This window comes from Lissotriton vulgaris, chromosome 3_1, assembly GCF_964263255.1.
Source record: "Lissotriton vulgaris chromosome 3_1, aLisVul1.2, whole genome shotgun sequence".
Taxonomy (NCBI): domain Eukaryota; kingdom Metazoa; phylum Chordata; class Amphibia; order Caudata; family Salamandridae; genus Lissotriton; species Lissotriton vulgaris.
Genome location: NC_141689.1, coordinates 327,352,994 through 327,372,109, shown reverse-complemented (window position 1 = coordinate 327,372,109; position 19,116 = coordinate 327,352,994). Strand labels below are relative to the sequence as shown.

The following is a 19,116-nucleotide window of genomic DNA, read 5'->3' as shown; positions in this document are numbered from 1 at the left end:
TCGTTGCTTTCCCTTACTCCAGACCCATGACCCATTCAAAGTCACGCATAATGGCTTATAGATATGAAAGTATGATTTGCGACATCGGAGCATTATAAAAAGTGGCAATCCAGCAGCTCAAGGGGCCCATAAATATCCCCCTTAGGGCTTTTTGGTGCCATTTTTATATACAAAATTTATGAACTCAAAAATCAAGGGGCCAGATGTACGACTATTCCAAATTGCGACTCGCAATGGAGCTCAAATTGCGAGTTGCAATTTGGAATGGCTGAACTTCTGGCTCAAAAAGTCGCAATTTGGAATGTACAACAGTGTCAGAGACACTGATTGCGTTTCCCAATGGGGTCGCAAAATGCGGGGCTCATGAATATTAATGAGCCACTTGCAATTTGATACCCCATTGGGAATTGTTGGCCCTCCCAGGGATGGTGGTCTGCTGGGCACAGCAGACCTCCATGGCTGGGACTGTTCATCAATAAAGCAATTAAAAAAAAAATACAGCCCGTTTTCCTCAAAGGAAAAGGGGATGCATTTAAAAAACGTTTTTGTTTAATTTTTTAAGGGCAGGTAGTGGTCCCTGTGACCACTGCCTGCCCTTAAAAAATATTTTTAGAGCCATTCACAAAGGGGAAGGACCCCATCTCATTTGCGACTCCATTACCACCCTCTTGGAGAGGGTGGTAAATTGCGAGTGTTTTGCGACCGCAATTGTGGTTGCAAAACATTGATACATGGCTTGAGAGTCACTATTAGGAAGGGAACGCCCCTTCATAATAGCCAGTCGAAAACCACTTTTTTGCAAGTCACAATTTTTTGCGACTCGCAAAATAGTGTTTGTACATGGCCCTGTACTTTTTTGCGTACGCAAACGGGTCGCAAACCCGTTTGCGCACACAAAACTGGTTATACATTTGGCCCTTGTTCTACTGATTGCATTTTTCTTGTTTTGGTGTTATTTCATTATAGTGTTCTCTATTTTTCTAAATTAGTTTTAGATTTTTCTTGTGTTGTCCTCCCTTTATTACTGTTTGAGCACTGCATAAAAGCTTTGCATAATGCCTCCAAGTTAAGACTGGCTGCTCTGTGCCATAGCTACCAGGGTCTTGAGCAGAGGTTTATTTAGTGACTTTTGTGATTCATCCTGACCAGTGGGCTATCACCCCTATCAACCAACACTATAATTTCTTATAGCAGGTATATGTAATATAAAATGTTTGGGGTTTTTGGTTTGTTCATCTTTTTTTACATTGTGGCTGCTGAGATTACTATAATAATTTCCATCATTCTGTCACACATGTTTTGTGTGCTAACTGTACATCATGAATAATCGATTAGTATAAAACACCAACAGATACTTGTGACTGCTGCTTTCAGGCGTTGGGTGAGAGTCCACGCATCTGCAAATAAGACCCACAGATGAAAGCTTTATGGCAGGGTTTGTTTTACTCATGGCACTCCGGCTCTAGATATGCCTAACACACCATAGAGAAGATGGAGAGACACTTCCCATTTTCCTGAAGAAGTGTGATAAGCTAAATCCCCTAGTGGCTAAGTAAACCTTTCCGGGTGTGACTTTCAATTTTTTGGGGGGTCATGGCACTACCACAACATCATGAACATAACTATGCAAAAAAATTAAGATTTAGTTTTCTTCATATCTTCAGATACATTCTCATGGGGTTAAGTATAGTAAATCTATAATTACCTATATATGTGTAGCTTGACAATATTGTGGTAGTTGATGTTTTGGAGCTGATATTTTGGCAGGTCAATATTGAAAACTCAATATTTTGACTTAAAACCCAATACACTGAGGTGTTTAGAAATAACCCACTTCTCTTTATACATGAGCTGAAAATTAAAAGTTTCAGATTTTCGCTCTGATAGCACAGATACCTCTCGAGGATTCTAAATACACCTCAAGAAGCAGAGTATCATACACACTTCACCATTGATTGCTACTTTGTATCTCAAATGTGGCTTAATTTTCCACCTTACTCTTGCTGCCCTCTTTCACTTACCTTTTTGAAATCCTTACATCCTCCCATTTGACATGGAGAAGGGGCAACCACTGACAGCAGCAGCCAGGGAGGCCACTAGAACAAAAGAGATATGCTGCAAAACAGAAACAAAGACAGTATTGGCTCTGCAATTTTTCAGCATAGTGCTAACTCCATGCATTTTTCGCTGTCTTGAAGACACGTGTTGTATTCAATATGTGGGCTTCAGCCTGCCCATAGGCTTCCCATTTGCTGGCTCCATCATCGCTCTCATATTATTTTTCCCCATTTGTCAATGGGTTGCATTCATTATGCCTCTAGCTGTGTTTAGTCCTTTCCGAGAGCATGGACCAATTACTCCTATCCACCCACTGCTCCCATTTTAGGAACTGTTTTAGGAACTACTTTTTTCTTTGTTTTGGAGCACTTCACAGGAGCACTCGTGTTTGCACTCACCCCGAGCTCCATTTCTGTAAACAGGCCTGTAAATCTTGTTCTATTCGCGTCACATTTGCTGTGCATTCAAAGATTGAGATCAAATGGCAGACACTGTTTTTCAGGGGTGCCTGTTAACTTTTATTTCTCCGGCTTGAAAGTGAGAGGATCTTTCTGTAAAGTCGTGGTGTTGCTTAGCAGTCTCCCAACCACCCCCCTCTGCTTCGCCGATGGCCGTGGGCTGACCGTCCTAATATCCCACATTGAGAAATGTGTCCTCAGAAACCTTTTGTATTTTGTTGTCAGGGCTCATGCATACAATTGCCTCAGCTAGAGAGATGTGAAGAGTAACATACAAGTTAACAGGGCCTCTGAATTCTTGTTTGGTGTTGTGGCAGCAGATGTTGCTGTACTTCAAAAGCATGTAAGCTAAGGGATGTCTTAATCGAAGCAGGAACTCACAGGCAGACCTATTTTCTCCAGAGAGGAGGAGATCGAGCTCAAGTGTTGCAGCCTATGGCATCGAGATTGGAGATAGTGTGATTTTGGTGCTCAGTGAGGATGGAAAGGTTCACTTAGCATTCTTTCACACTTTTTCTTGGCATTTTGACAACAGGCACAGTTCAAAGTACACAAGTTAATTTTTAGCTCACAATAATTTTGATGGTTCCCTATCCATGATGGTTCCTCACTTTCCCGTTTTTCTGTGCCACTTATGCAAGGTTTTTTTTTTACACTTACTGTTTTAGTAAGTTAATTTTCTTGCTCACAGCATAGTATGATTCCTGCTGCTGGAGTAATTGCGCCTTAATTCTGGATCTAATGGCTCATGCAGAATTGCTTCCTTGCAAGTCTGATTTCAGCAGGGAACTTTTATGAACATTGGTGCTGTAGGGGGGAACATTGCTCACAGTGCATTGATTATCTTCAGTCGGAACTCTTTATAAGGTCGAACTTCCAATAGCATGCTCTAGCACATGCGTCTCGCTTGCGGGACACTGTTTTTTAAAGAGGGCTTGGAGCCCGCCCATTGCTTGCTATTTGTTGCCTTCCATGACACTCTTTTTTTACAGCCTCACAATTCGTAAAGGCAGGCCTAACACATTTCCGTTGCTCTATGTGGAGCAGGGGCCAAGCAGAGATTGATTCAACTTAATCAGTGCCTGACCACTGCTCCTGACGTGACTAAGGTACTATTTTGTTGGTGTGACAGGCAAAAATGTGCCCAGCAGGACAAACAAAATTGCAAAGGTTTATTTTCAATAGTTTATTTTCTATTATTTGGCCAAGTCTTCTTTTCTCACTTTGCATGCATGTCTTCTTTTGTTTCTGCTTATGGGCACTGTTCTCAAAAGATGAGGATTATTTTATTGAAACATTGATTCTTTCTGAAAATATGCTTTAAAACATAATCATGCACTACACCCGATCCACCACACTCAAATCCGCCCCACCTCAACCCACAGCAATCTGTCCCGCTCAATTCTATCATCCAAAACTAATCCAATCCACCGACTCCAATTCCTGCCACTCATCCCGATCCAATCAAAGACACTAATTCCAAATCAACTTCAACCCACCACACTTTAATCCTCCCAACCTGCCCCACTCCAATCTGCCCCACTGCAATCCAAAACAATCTGTCCAACTCAATCCAAAATTACTCTGCTCCACTCCAATCTTCCCCACTCCAATCTACCCCACTTCAATCCAAAAAATCTGCCCCACTCCAGTCCCAAAAACCTGCTCCACACCAATCCAAAACTATCTGCCCCAATTCAATCATATACAATCAGCCACACTCCAATCCAACACAGTCTGCTCCATTCAAATCCAAAACAATCTGTCCCAAACTGATCCACAACAATCTGCGTCACTCAATCCAAAACAATCTGCCCCACTCAAATCTAGCCCACTTCAATCCAAAACAATCTGTCCAACTCCATTCTAAAACAAATGGCCCCACTCTAATCCATCCCACTCCAATAAAGAAAATCTGCCTGCTCTAATCTGCTCCACTTCAGTCCAATCCACTTCACTTCAATCCACCAACTCATTCCAATTCAACCCACTCCAATCCACCACAATCCACAACACGCCGATCCACCCCACACCAATTCAATCCTTTCCAATTCAATCTACCCCACTACAATCCAATATACCTCACCCAAATCCAATCCCCCACTCCCTCCCCAATACAACTCATTCCAATCCAATACATCCCATTCCAAACCAAAACAATCTGCCCCACTCAATCCAAAATAATGGGCCCGACTCTAATTCAAAACAATCTGCCCCACTTCAATCCAAAACAATCTGCCCCACTTCAATTCAAAACAGTCTGTTCCACTCCAATTCAAAACAGTCTGCTCTACTCCAATGTGCCACAATCCAATCCAAAACAATCTGTCCCACTCCAATGCAAAATAATCTGCCCAGCTCCAATCAGTCCCTCTCCAAACCAAAGCAATCTGCCTCACTCTAATCCAAAACAATCTGCCCCAATCCAATCAGTCCCTCTCCAAACCAAAGCAATCTGCCTCACTCTAATCCAAAACAATCTGCCCCAATCCAATCAGTTTATCTCCAAACCAAAACAATCTGCCCCACTCCAATCCAAAACAATGTGCCTCACTCCAACCAATCCCTCTCCAAAATAAAACAGTCTGCCCCACTCCAATCCAAAACAATCTGCCTCTCTCTAATCCAAAACAATTCACCCCACTCAAATCCAATCCAATCCACCTCACCTCAAATACTCCACCCCACTCCGCTTCAATCCACCCCAATGCAGCCAAATCCAATCTACCCCACTCCAATCAACCCCACCCCACTCCAATCCACCCACCCCAATCCAGTTCAGCCCGCAGCAATCCAACTCAATCCAATCAACCTCAAACCACTCCACTGAATCCAATCCACCTCATCCCATTTCAATCCATCCCACTCAAATTCAATCCACCACATCTAGTCCACCCATTCCAATCCACCCACTCCAGTCAATCCACCCCACTCCACTCAATCTAATCTACTCTACCCAATCTAATCCACCCCAATCTACTTCAATCCAATCCACCTACTACCTCAATCGACTGTAACCCTCTCCACCCCATTCCACGCCACTCCGCTATACAGCACTCCATTCTACAACACTGCACTCCATGTCACTGCATTCTATGACACACTGCCACTGAACTCTAATCCCCTCTACTCAACTCTACAACCCTACACCACTTTACTCCAACAAATCCAGTCTACTACCCCACTCCAATCTAGGACACTCCATGCCTCTAGCTGTTAGCCATGCTGAACAGCACACACACGTGTGTACAACCTGGCAAAAACTCATTACCAAAGCCGGTAGCTCTTGCATAGGCGAGATCTAATGGCTTGGCCAATGCTTGTTTTGTCTTTCGGCCTCCAAGTACCTGCGTCTCACCTCTGTTTTGCTGTTTTTTTAATCAGGCCACTGCTTTTACCCTCAGAGTGCGCTATTATTGCTACTGCCCACCTGTATCGTTTAATGTGTATGTTCCCACAGTGAAATGCATGCATTGGCAGAAACTAGCAAGGTGCCTAAGCAAAATTAACCACACAGTGGTGGAGAGCTCCAAACTTTTATTTCAACAGGCAAAATGTACAGGAAATGAGATTACAGTTTTTTAAAGCTACATTAATGACACATTTTCCCTTGCAACATTGCTTAAGTAACTGCTAGTAATGTTTTGTACACTATTCATATCTTTAAGTCCTTGAGCTATTTGGACTTTGGTACAATAAATATACTTCGCAAGGATTTAAATGGCTTTCCAGTATCAAACATTCAGAAAGCTTCAGTGGAAATTAATCTTATTAGAATGTTCACATTTTGTTGTTCGGTCTTATAATATAGGTGCATTTCTTGAGTAAAACAATACTATTTTTAACAGCATTACACAGATTCACCCTTCAGAATTTCAATGCGGTCATATAGCTACTATAGACTCAAACTGCTTGAACAAATGTTTCCTTCTTTCATGCATAATAATGCTTGCATGGTCCTCTGATGCTTTCCATGCCTCATTCTGTCTTGATAGGAAGAGATGCCTGAAGGTCACCTTCGTGTGCTTGCTTGATTTTCAAAAGCACTGACTGAATGTCCTATGGAAAATGATGCATGGAAGATTAATTCACATTGTTATGCTTACATTGTGTATCTACTGTCTAGTGACACAATAATTAATATGAAACAAACTGCCGGGGACATTGGATTGCAGAGTCATAAATGCTGAAAGATGGTGGAAAAAGTTCAAACGTGACACATGACAATCGACTTTAGGAATAGCCAAGAAATAGTACAAGGTTCCTCATGAACTATAGTAAAGTGTGAACATTTAAGGATGAACGCTAACATAATAAATACATTTCTGATGAAAAATATATAACAATGACACATAGAGGATTTTGCATTACTTCGACACATCATAATAGTGAAACCCAAAATAAATAACATCCCTTCCAACAATCCCTATCCGTATCACTTGACATAGCTATAACAAATAGCCCTAACCCAAGCGATAATCTTTACCCTTTCCCCAATTCAGAATTTAAACCTCAGCTTAAACTGAGCCCCAGCCCTATCCAATAACGATAGGCATACCCAGACACTTAAAACAGCTGAGTCACTTCTTTTTTTTTAGTTCAAAATATGTTGAGTTTTCATATTAAACAAATAAAACAAAAACAATACAGAACAATATCATTGAATAAAAATTCCTATTCACAATTTCGATATATAAAGAACGTCAAATGAATTACTAAAAAGGTAAAAAAAAATTGCATATACTCATCAAAAATTAATGGGGAAGGAAAGAAAACAAAAATTTTAAAAAACATATGCATTGACTATAAAAAGAGCTACAATTTTATAGAATTTTTGGTCAGTTATAACAACAATTTCAAAGAGAACTAAACATAAATATATAATTAAGAAGCTAAATAAATATCAACAGTTTTCCAAAAAGAGTGGTAAGAACTAGCATTATGAATAATACCATTCATCTGCGCTCCTCTTCTTGTAAATATAACCCATGACCACCAAGCATGAACTGATAAGAGCGAAACATCTTTCCAACAGAACATAACAGATCTTAAAGCAGTTGATATCAAAAAATTAAATAGTTTACCTTCTAAATTACTTAATAATAGCGAAAGAACATTTTGGGCCAGATGTAGGTGGCTATTTACCGGCCGGTAACGGCCGATTTCGGCCGTTACCGACCGGTAAATGGATTTTTGGGATGTAGGGGGCCAATTTTACCGATTCGGTAATTTTACCGAATCGGTAAATTTACCGAATCAGTAAAATACCGAATCGGTATTTTTTTACCGATTCGGTAACTTCTATATGTAGGTGGGACTCTTCTGAGTCCCAAAGGCCTTTCAGATTCGGTATTTTACCACCCATTCCAATTGGGTGGTAAAATACCGAATCCAGGTGTGCATGCACATGTGTGCATGCACACCTATGCCATGTGACAGGCAGACATGCCCTTAGGGCATGACTGTGTGCCACATGGCACACATGCCTGTATCTGGGGTGCTAGAGGGTGTGAAAGTGACACCCCCTGCACCCTTGCAGGATTCGGTATTTACTGATTCGGTAAATACCGAATCGGTAAATACCGAATGTTAACGATTCGGTAAATCAAAATTAAAATTTGCTACATCTCCCTCCTTCTAATTTACAGATTCATAAATACTGAATCGGTAAAATTCGGTATTTATGAGTCGGTAAATTAGAATTACCTACATCTAGCCCCAGATTTGCATATTAACAATTTGAATGAAACATCATCCTGTATATTTAATATCTCCTTTATAATATCCCACACTTCAGTCCAAAATTTAAAAACTAATTTACAGTGCCAACAAATTGAAGACTGAAGACGTTTAGCTTTAAATAAACGCAATGGAGTCCATAAACAGTTGAATAAAATACAAGAATGAGTTTAATAAAGCAAAACCGGTAACCAAACAGAAATAATGTTAAGCCAGATATCTTTCAAAGTTTCAGTAGATAAGGAGATTGAAAGTTCATTATTCCAAAAAACTGTAATCATATTTAAGTTATTTCCTAAAGAATTAGATAACTTTTTATATAAAATAGAAACACCATGGGATGTTGTGGAAACAGTTTGAATATAAATTGATAAATCAGCGTTAACATTAGAGGGAATAACATGAGGAAATGAATCTAAAATCGAATTACACAAATGTTCATATTTGGTACGGTCAGCCTGAGGTAAATTAAATTTTATTGTAGAGCTTCAAATGATATAAAAGCCTTGTTGTAATAGACATCTTTGAGATGAAAAATACCAGCATTAATCCAGGAATACCAAAAACTAATGTTTCTATTTAATGTAATAACCGAGCTATATCATAATTACATCTCTTTCGTATTCAACATGGGAGATTGAAAAATTGAGTTTAAATCATTAAAAATCATTTTGGTGAATTACGAAGAAATTATGATTTATTAGACATGGTAACCAAAGTGGGTAGTGGGAATGGTTACACTAATGATTTCTCAATAAGAAGCCACATAGGTGGATTATTTAAAAAGGAATGATTACACCATACAGAACTTTGCTTTAAAAAAAAGCTTTATGATAATGAAAAAAATCCAAACCTGCATTACATTTGGGCATTTTTAGTTTTTTATAACTAATACGAGGTGATTTGTTATTCCAAAGACATTTAGAAAGAGGTTTGTCCACATCTATGTAAAACTTTAATGAAAATTGAGTGGGAATCATGGGAAGGGTATAGAAAATCTTAGGAACAATAGTAATTTTAATGGAGTCCATTCTTCCCCACCAAGAAAGGTGGAGCGAAGACCATTTGGATGTTTTATTTTTAATATATTTAAATATTAAGTCTCAGTTCAATGTTAGTGTGGATTTTATGGATGAAGCAAACATAATACCAAGATACTTTAATTTATCCTTTTGCCAAACAATATCATTCATAGGTATCACATCAGGAGTAAAGTAAATAGTTAAAGGAAAAAAATCTGTTTTATTAGTATATAATTCATATCCAGAAATTGTGGAATAGTTTGAAATAATCTCTAAAAGGGAAGGGAATGGGGATAAAGGATCACTGATAAATAGAAGCAGAAGCTAAGGTTTTAATAATGACATCTTTAAAAGTGATTCCTATAATATTTTCACATTTTCTTATACAAGTAGAGGCTCAATACCTAGAAGAAACAAAAGCGGGAAACAAGGGCAACCTTTTCTTGTACCTCTAAAAAGGGAAAATTGGCTTGAAATGTATCCATCAATAAATAAATGGGCAGTTGGAGCAGAGTATAAAGCAGAATAATGCGGATAAATGAGTCACCAAAATTAAAGGATAACAATGTATGGAATAAAAATTGTAAGTGAATTTTATCAAAAGCTTTCTCAGTATGCAAAGCGAGAATTCCTTATGGTAAAGTTAAAGGAGATCCTTGTTCAATAACATGTAGCAGAGTTTTGTGTATTGTTGTCAGAATACCTGTTATTTATAAAACCAGATTGATCTGGATGGATAATAGATTCTAACATAGGGGAAAATCTAGAACTAAGTATTTTAGCATATAATTTACAATCTTGGTTTATTAAAGAGATAGGACGATAATTTGATACACGTGTTGGATCCTTATTAGGTTTTGGAATTACAATAATTAAAGCCTCAGTAAAAGATCCTGAGGTAATTCCTGTGGAACTAAAAAAGGTAAAAAGTTGAAATAAATAAGGAATAAGTTGTAATTGAAATTCTTTGTAAAACTCAGCAGGAATACCATCAGGACCAGGAGATTTGTTTTTAAAGAGATTTTATGGCTGATTTAATTTCATCTTGAGTGATAGGTGAGTCAAGCCTCATTTTATCCGATTGTGAAATCTTGGGTAGTCCACATTCAGTTAAAAAAGAATAGATTAAAGAAGCATCATCAACATTTGGTTTGTTATAAAGATTAGAATAAAAATCCAAAAATTCATTAACTATATCATTGTGGGATAAAGCAATTTTACCATGAGAAACCTGAATTTAATTTATTTGAGATTTATCTTTTTTGATACGCAAATAATTAGTTAGAAGTTTTACAGATCTATTGGCATTAAAACTTAATTTGGCTTTAGAATTAGAGATCTGAATGCCAGCTCTTTTGCTAAGGATTGAGTTAAATTCATAACCAAAAGTGTGAGCTGAAATATCAATGTTACCAATCATAGGTGCTTGGAGACTAATAAGTAATCAAGCCTAGAATGAGAATTATTTGGATTAGAAAAGAATGTAGAACGTTTCTCTGTGGGGAAGTGTAGTCGCGAAATGTCAACTACCTTTGTAGTTTGAATAAATGATTTAAAAGGGGAAACATCCTTTACGACGCAACTTTTACCACGCAGTGCCTTTACAACGCAGGTTTTTCAACGCAAGTCATTACAATGACTTGCGCTGGGGGGCGCTCTAGGATAGGTAATAGTTCAATTTACTATCCAACACCTTCCCTACTATCCACGGGGGCTGGAGTTGGAATAGTAAACTAAACTATTCACTATCCAGCACCCCCAACGCAAGTTGTTGTAACGACTTGCGTTGAAAAACCTGCGTTGTAAAGGCATGCCTGGTAAAAGCATGCACTGTAATGACGTACATCCTTTAAAAGCATAAAAAACTTTAGGAGGATGAAATTTAGTAAGTGATAATCTATCTAATAATGGATCAAATATAACATTAAAATCACCACCAACAATTAGAGGAACTTTACCCAATTTTAGAACTTCAGTTGTAAGATTAGACCAAAAATCAGAATCATCAGAATCATCAGCAGTAGGACCATAAACATTTAGTAAAAGTATGACAGAATCATGAACACAGAAATTTGTCACTTTAATCAATGCTTTAATATGTATATTTGTATTTATCTCAGTTCCTTGATTGTCCAGAAAGGTTGAAAGTATTCCTGGACCCTCGTTCGCAGCAATTTATGGTTATGATTATTCTTTGTCATTTAAACATAGATTTAATTATATATTTCTGACTGGATAAATGTCATTTATTTTACTATAGATATGTCACTGTGCTCTACTGGTTTTGGTCATGCTTGCGAAGCGTGTGCGCGTTTCATTCTTTGTATTGATGTTTATTTGTTGTCATCTTATATATGTTTGTTTGTCTTTTCCTTTATCTCCCTTTTCCTATTTGAATATTCTGGAGCTACTACTTTTCCATACTATTTCCTTCATTCTTACTTCACTCCTCTTCTTGATCTTGATCTTCTTTTTTTATTATGGCAAATGTTCATAAATTTAAAATCTCATTAAACGTTAAAGGTGTACATCATCCAGTAAAACGTACTAAAATTTTAGATTATTTAAGTACTTGCAATGCAGATATTTGTTTTATACAGGAAACCCATATTGATGACAACATCTTTATTATATGAAAAAAAAGTGGGTTGCTAATATTGTTTCTTCTCCCGCAAATGGCAAAAAAAATGGCGTGGCTATTCTTTTAGCAAAACTATTGCATTGCCAAATTTTGAGTAAAATTTATGATACTGAAGGGAGATACGTCATAGTTAAAGTTAAAACAACAAAATAGAAGGAGGCTCCGCAGGGGATTTTTATTAAAGGCAGGTTAGAAGGGGTAAGAAGCAAACCAAGTCAGAACAACCCTGCCAGTGATTTCAGGTAAGGTCCTGCGGGAGGATCCTATATATCCTTTATATTAAGTATTGCAATTGTGGCAATTCATTTCTCTTGCATGAGAAAGAAGACTGCTCAATAAATAATACCTTTTATTGAAAACGCCCGTCTCTCTCTTCTCTGCACTCTGGTGAAACTAAGAACGCACTTCTGACTGAGTGAAATAGCTGTCTATTGTTTTCACACGACTCTAGAGATTTACTCTTATTCTGGGGGAGCAAAGTTGTCATGTTATATGGTTGTCGGAAGCTGAATCCCTTCTTGTCTGAGCCAGGGAAGCTTATCCCTCCCTATTCATTCAATAAAGTTTCCAGTGACCTCTGAGCCAGCTGGCGCAAACCTAAATTAAGTTTAACATAGTCAGTAGAGACCTAGAAGACCTCAGTCCTACGTCTACACTGCTGTTTATGTTATTCCAATGCGCAGAGCCTATTGGGAAAATAGGAACTACACTACATTACCAAGAGCCCTGAAACAGCCCTCAAACAATAGATTTTGTCCGTTGTTGAGAAAACGGTCGAATTGGGCAATATCTGGAACAGGAAGCAGAATTCCTAACCCGAGTTTTACTAGGATACCCATAATTTACGGGGTCCCTAAAACTCATAAGAACAGTTTGAATCCCCCCCTGAGACCCATTGTCTCTACCATCGGGGCTGCCACGGAACCACTTTCTAAAAATATATAGATCGATTTCTAAAACCGTTGGTCAGCGACCTAGAGTCCTATGTGAAGGATACCGGGCATTTCATTAGCAAAATTGAAGGCACCTCATACCAGGAACACAGGGAACTTTTAGTCACCCTAGATGTTGAATCTTTATATTCCAACATCCCTCAAAATGGAGCGTATAAAGCAATTGAAGGAATCTTATCATCTAGGCCTGACATTACCAATAGCAACTTCATTCTGCAATGTGTGGAGATTGTGCTATACGTAAAAATTACTTTGAGTTCAATAACTCACTCATCAAACAAACTCTAGGAGTCAGTATGGGGGCCAGTTGCGCCCCTAGTGTAGCTTGCCTATACATGGGAGAGTTTGATAAAGTCCACATTTACAATGAAATGGCCCCCTTCCATGAAAACCTCAGAATATAGTCGCGATTCATCGATGACGTTTTCTTTATATGGAAGGGGGGGATCACTGACACAATATCGATGTCAAAAATATCGATATTCAAAAATATTGAGTTAAAAATATAGAATGCCAAAATATCGACTTCCTATCTCCAAACAGGTAAGTACAAAAATATCGAATCAAAAATATTGATGTAAAAAATATAGATAGTCAAAATATCGACTTTTTTACAAAGTTAAAAGTAATTTAAAATTAATAAAATAATAAATATAACTAACTTAAAAATACTTAAAATACTTAAATAACATTAAAACGAATAGATAATTAATATAATTTAAAAAAAAAAAAAATATATATATATATATATATATATATATATATATATATATATATATATATATATATATACATAGTATTAATGATAAAATATACAATATATTTACCATAGGATAGCGAGAGGGTTAAATTTACTATTACCACTCCAGTGAGTGCAACAGTAGAAAAAACATTGGATAGCGTAGCAGTAAACACTTCTATTCCCACTCCAGTGAGTGCAACAGTAGGGAAAGCCTTGGATAGCGGGAGGGTAAGAATTACTATTCCCACTCCAGAGAGTGCAACAGTAAGGAAGGCATTGGATGGCGTAGGGGTAAAAATTACTATTCCCACTCCAGAGAGTGCAACAGTAGCAAAAGCGTTGGACAGCATAGTGGTAAAAATTACTATTCCCACTTCAGAGAGTGCAACAGTAAAGAAAGCGTCGGATAGCGTAGGGATAAAAATTACTATTCCCACTTCAATGAGTGCAACAGTAGGGAAGGCCTTGGATACCGTAGTGGTAAAAATTACTATTCCCACTCCGTAGAGTGCAACAGTAGGGAAAGCGTTGGATAGCGGGAGGGTAAAAATTACTATTCCCACTCCAGTGAGTGCAACAGTAGGGAAAGTGTTGGATAGCATAGAGGTTAAAATTACTATTCCCACTCCAATGAGTGCAACAGTAGGGAAAGCGTTGGATAGCGGGAGAGTAAAAATTACTATTCCCACTCCAATGAGTGCAACAGTAGGGAAAACGTTGATAGCGTAGTAGTAAAATTTACTATTCCCACTCCAGAGAGTGCAACAGTAGGGAAAACCTTGGATACCGTAGGGGTGAAAATTACTATTCCCACTCCAGTGAGTGCAACAGTAGGGAAAGCGCTGGATAGCGTGGGGGTTAAAATTACTATTCCCACTCCAGAGAGTGCAACAGTAGGGAAAGCATTGGATAGCGTAGGGATAAAAATTACTATTCCCACTCCAATGAGTGCAACAGTAGGGAAAGCGTTGGATAGCGTGGGGCAAAAATTACTATTCCCACTCCAGAGAGTGCAACAGTAGGGAATGTATATACTTCATATATGAATGAAAATTAATTACATATTAATACCAATTATTTTTTTTAAAATAATTATTAGTTGTTTATAATAAATTAATTAATTTCAACAAAAATAACCAATAAATGAATTAAAAAATGTAAATATTTATAAATAAATTACTTCCCACCCTATTCCCCTATAAATCCACAACCCACTACTAAAAATAAATTAATACAATTAACATGATTAACATTTAATCAATTATTTCAAATTGATTACCAATTATATTTTAATTACTTACCAATTAATAATTAATTGACAATGAATTACCAATTTTATTTTAATTAATTACCAATTCATCATTTAATTAACATTATTTACCATTTACATTTTAATTAATTACCAATTAATTAATTAAAAATTGATTAAAAATAAATACTAATAAATAAATCAACATATTGAATTAATTTTAATTAAATTACTTCACACCCAACTCCAAACGGCTAAAGGTGGCTCTTATTCCATCGTTGGTAATCACTGATGTGGCAGCAGTCACGCCTGCCCGCACGCAATAATTGGGGAATCCATTACCACTACGGAAGGCACCATATCTGTGGCTCGGAACAAGAAATTGACTAATTGCAGCACCAGCAATATGGTATATGTCATTCTTTGCCCCTGCGATTTACCGTATGTTGGCAAAACAGGAAGAGAATGTCGCCTGAGAATTGGCGAATATAAGTCCAACATTCAAAATGGGAAAACATGTGCCCCGATTGTGACACACTGGTTGGAAACCAAGCATTCTGAAAAAGAACTAAGATTGTTTATACTGGAGAAAATCCAGGCCCAACCCGGGGTTGATCCCACAACCCTCCGCAAAAAAAGAGAAGTCTTCTGGATCTTTTACTTGAATTCAGTAAAAAGAGGACTTAATGAGGAATGCCCCTGGTCCAATGCCATTTCATAGATCCTACCCAGAAATGAATAAACCCCCTTGGAATATGCTGTTCCTCTCTATTTGGACCACAGACCCATGCTCGTGATGGACCTCCTCCTCCCCCCCAGCGCGGTACCTTCAGCACGGAACCTGGGCGTGCAATTCGATTCATCTCTTTCTTTCGATGACCACGTCAGGATCACTGCTGGACGTTGTTTCGCACTTATAAAATCCCTACAAAAATTCTTTGCTCTCCTCCCCATTGCAGCTCGAAAATCAGTCACGGTAGCTGTAATACTCTCCCGCCTTGACTACTGCAACGGATTAATGGCAGGAGTGAAAAAGTCCACCCTAAAAAAACTGCAAAGCATACAACATGCAGCTGCCAGACTGGTGCTGGGACTTCCTAGAAGGTCATCAGCTTCAGCGGCGCTGAATACCCTCCACTGGCTACCTCTACACAAAAGGATTCTTTTTAAACTTCTCCTCACTGTCTTTAAAACCCTGAAAAACACAGGACCCCATTATTTTGCAAAGCGTTTTACACGTTACAACCCCTCGCGATGCCTGAGATCCTCCGGTACAAATCTTATCATTATTCCAAGATTTAAGTACAAAACCCGGGGTGGGAAAACCTTCACCATACTAGCAGCAAGGGCATGGAACAACCTTCCAATCAATCTTAGACTAACTGATAATGAGAGCCTTTTTAGAAAACTCCTAAAGACATGGGTGTACCAACAACCAGACACCTCTGTATTGGCAGCCATCTAGTCTCAGTTTCTTCACCACATTCCATCTTCTACGCAACCACCTCCTGCACGTCAGCCAAGCACCAAGATGCTCCTTTGGAGCGAATGTCTGCGCTCTATAAATATCCATATATATCAAATATCAAAATATCCCCTATAGGTAGGGAATCGTCCAGCCCTTTGATCTTCCTACCAATTTTTCCATATCATGGAACCAGGCCCTTCTACTATAGGCCCCCCAATCAGGCTGGTTAACTAATGCGGAATATATTCCGAACTATCTGGGTTATTGTTTATCGGTGAAATATGCATACTCCTTAGGGGACCTTTATTTGATGAAGAGCTATGAATATGATCTTGATCCTGCGTACCATGAAAAATTCTTCCTACCCGAAAGGAGAAACTTTCCCTCTCGTTTCTAGTAACTCCATCCGAATTCCCCCTTGACTTTGACAACCATCTATATCTGCCAACAAAGATATTAGGGACATATGGAAACGTATGTTCCCATGCTATCAGTGAACCTCGAAAATCCGTAAGCTTCGCGGGTTAATTATCCTGTTCTAAGATGGCCGCCAAGACGCTTGAAATTATGTGGACCCATATCTATCTCGGGTAAAAAAGTGAACCTTGAGCTCCTAATTAGTAGGCAGAACCTTGGCCCGAACAACTTAAAAGGACGTGCGAAGATTTGTCCCCCCCCCCGGCTCCTTTTTGAACGAAACCGGCTTGCGCTATCCTGTGCAACTGTACCTGGAAGACTCGACTCGACACCTATATCGGTAAGCGGCAACGAGCCCTATAGTCCTCTGTATACATGTCAGCGGCGATATACTACGTGTCACCCTTGGAAAGCCCCTTGGCCCCCCAGACGCAGCCCCAATGTGAGGGCATTCGTCCATATTGGACATCGATTTCCCTAAAACACTGAGGGTGGGCCAGAAATTCCTCTAAACGTAACTGCTGACACGTGATTCTATATATCCTTTTGCCCACAGATTTGTACCAGCGAACCTACGGGCCAACCCTCCTTGACGTCTCCTCCTTGACATCAGGTGGACCGTGGCACTGTGACTATTTAATACAGGTACATGTGCGATTATAGAAATCATCATCGGGACCTCCCGGGGCCCATACATCCAGAACAAATTTAAAGGGCATGACCTAGGTGATTGTCTGAAAATATAAAGTAGGATCTCCGATACCCATTGGCTTAGCGTGTGTAATCACAGAACTGAAATTAGACATTATTGATGGCCCTCCCTTTTGACTTGTTTTTTTCCCCCTAAACAAACCTAGCGGCCTTTTATTCTTGTGTGTCAGGCTGGGGGCTCTCCCTACTAGGAGAATAAAGTGTATGGACAAACCTGTAATTCTATTCTTATGGGTTGTTCTGCAGATTATTTATTTATTCCGAATTCACTTCATGAGGAGATATATCCTATATTTGAAACAAAACGCCGCATCCAGATCCTCCGACAGCTGGCGTCCCTCTGGACAGAAACCCAGGTAGGCAATAGTTTTCTCTCTCATGGACCTCATCTCGGAGCTCCGAGATCTGGTCCAGGGTACCCGTGCTTTCATTGATTTGTGCTACAGAGAAATCTTAAAATCTGCACTGTCTATGTGTACGCATAATATGTACACATACTGATTTAAGGGATGCGCCCTGCCAGTCTGCACTGTTCCGTGAAGTAGGGGAATGAGCCCAGTACCTCTGTGGGTGGATTAGTCTGCGAAATGTAAATAACGTTTGGTCCCCAGTGTGAGGTTCCCCCCATGTATAGAAAGCCACATGACTAGACCCAAATTGTGTTTCAAACATTTTTCAGATTGTAGTGGTGTTGTTGTAGGGCCTAAAAGGTATAGGCATCTAGACCAGGGTTCTGCGCCGCATCCTTTGAAGAATTCTCTGCGCAAGGAGAGTCATACGATTTGACCCCCCTTCAATCGATGGTTCTTATTCGGACCCTAGATTAAATTGATTTTGGGAAGTAGAACTATTCTACTGTTTACCTATCAATTATAGCACCATGGTTCTCTATCCTATCGAAGCTAATTGCCCCACCATCTTGAGTTAATCCCCTTTCCCTATCTAATTGGGTGCCCGGACCAGCATGCAGGTATTTGTAAACTCTGTAGAGCATGAACAGCTGTAAAAATGACTCCTGGTGGTCCTGTAAGTATGAACTTTGTTAAAGGGTTTCCCTGTGAATACCCTGGGACCCTGTGAAAAATTAATATAGCTGAACCCACGAGATTGAGTGATGTGAGACATTTAGTATGCAGGTTGAAAGATGAGTGATTATAAGGGTTATGTATGACTAGTGAATGTTGTAGGATTATTGATTCCAAACCCGTTAGTTGTTTTCTCTTGAGCCTAGTTTAAAAAAAAAAAAATGTATGAGATTAAATCTATTTGGGGCACCCTTTTGAACCCAGAGCCAAATGTGTATCTATCAACTTGACACTATGTATACTCAAAGAAGAAAGTGAATAATTATGTTATATATTTATACATGTATTTTGTATTTCCAGTTACTCCTTCCCCTCCTCTGTGGTACATCGTCGCCCTGACAAAGGTGTGGTCCAGGTGGGCCCATACACCGAAACGCGTGTTGGCTTGATTCGTGTTGGCAGAAGGAATGGTTATTCCATCATCAATCCTATTTTTATATCCATTTCTGCTTAAATACCCCTTTGATTAATGAATGGTTGTCCATTCTGATATTCATTTGATGGTGTTCATGTACTAGCGGGAACCTCTGTGTGTTGATGTATGAAAGACTGTTTGAATGATACCCCCATGAA

The 19,116-nt window shown here is 38.9% G+C and overlaps 1 protein-coding gene across 1 annotated transcript in view; it reads right to left on the bottom strand.

The window, feature by feature from the left end:
* Positions 1 to 6,038: 6,038 nt before the first annotated feature.
* The window catches only part of SPEF2 (sperm flagellar and cilia associated 2), a 1,087,451-nt gene continuing 1,074,373 nt past the window's right edge, over positions 6,039 to 19,116 (bottom strand). The window contains exon 35 of the mRNA XM_086960525.1: positions 6,039 to 6,575. Within this exon, the coding sequence (XP_086816651.1) occupies positions 6,495 to 6,575 (81 nt within the window). The 3' untranslated portion in view covers positions 6,039 to 6,494. The remainder of the gene's footprint in view (positions 6,576 to 19,116) is intronic.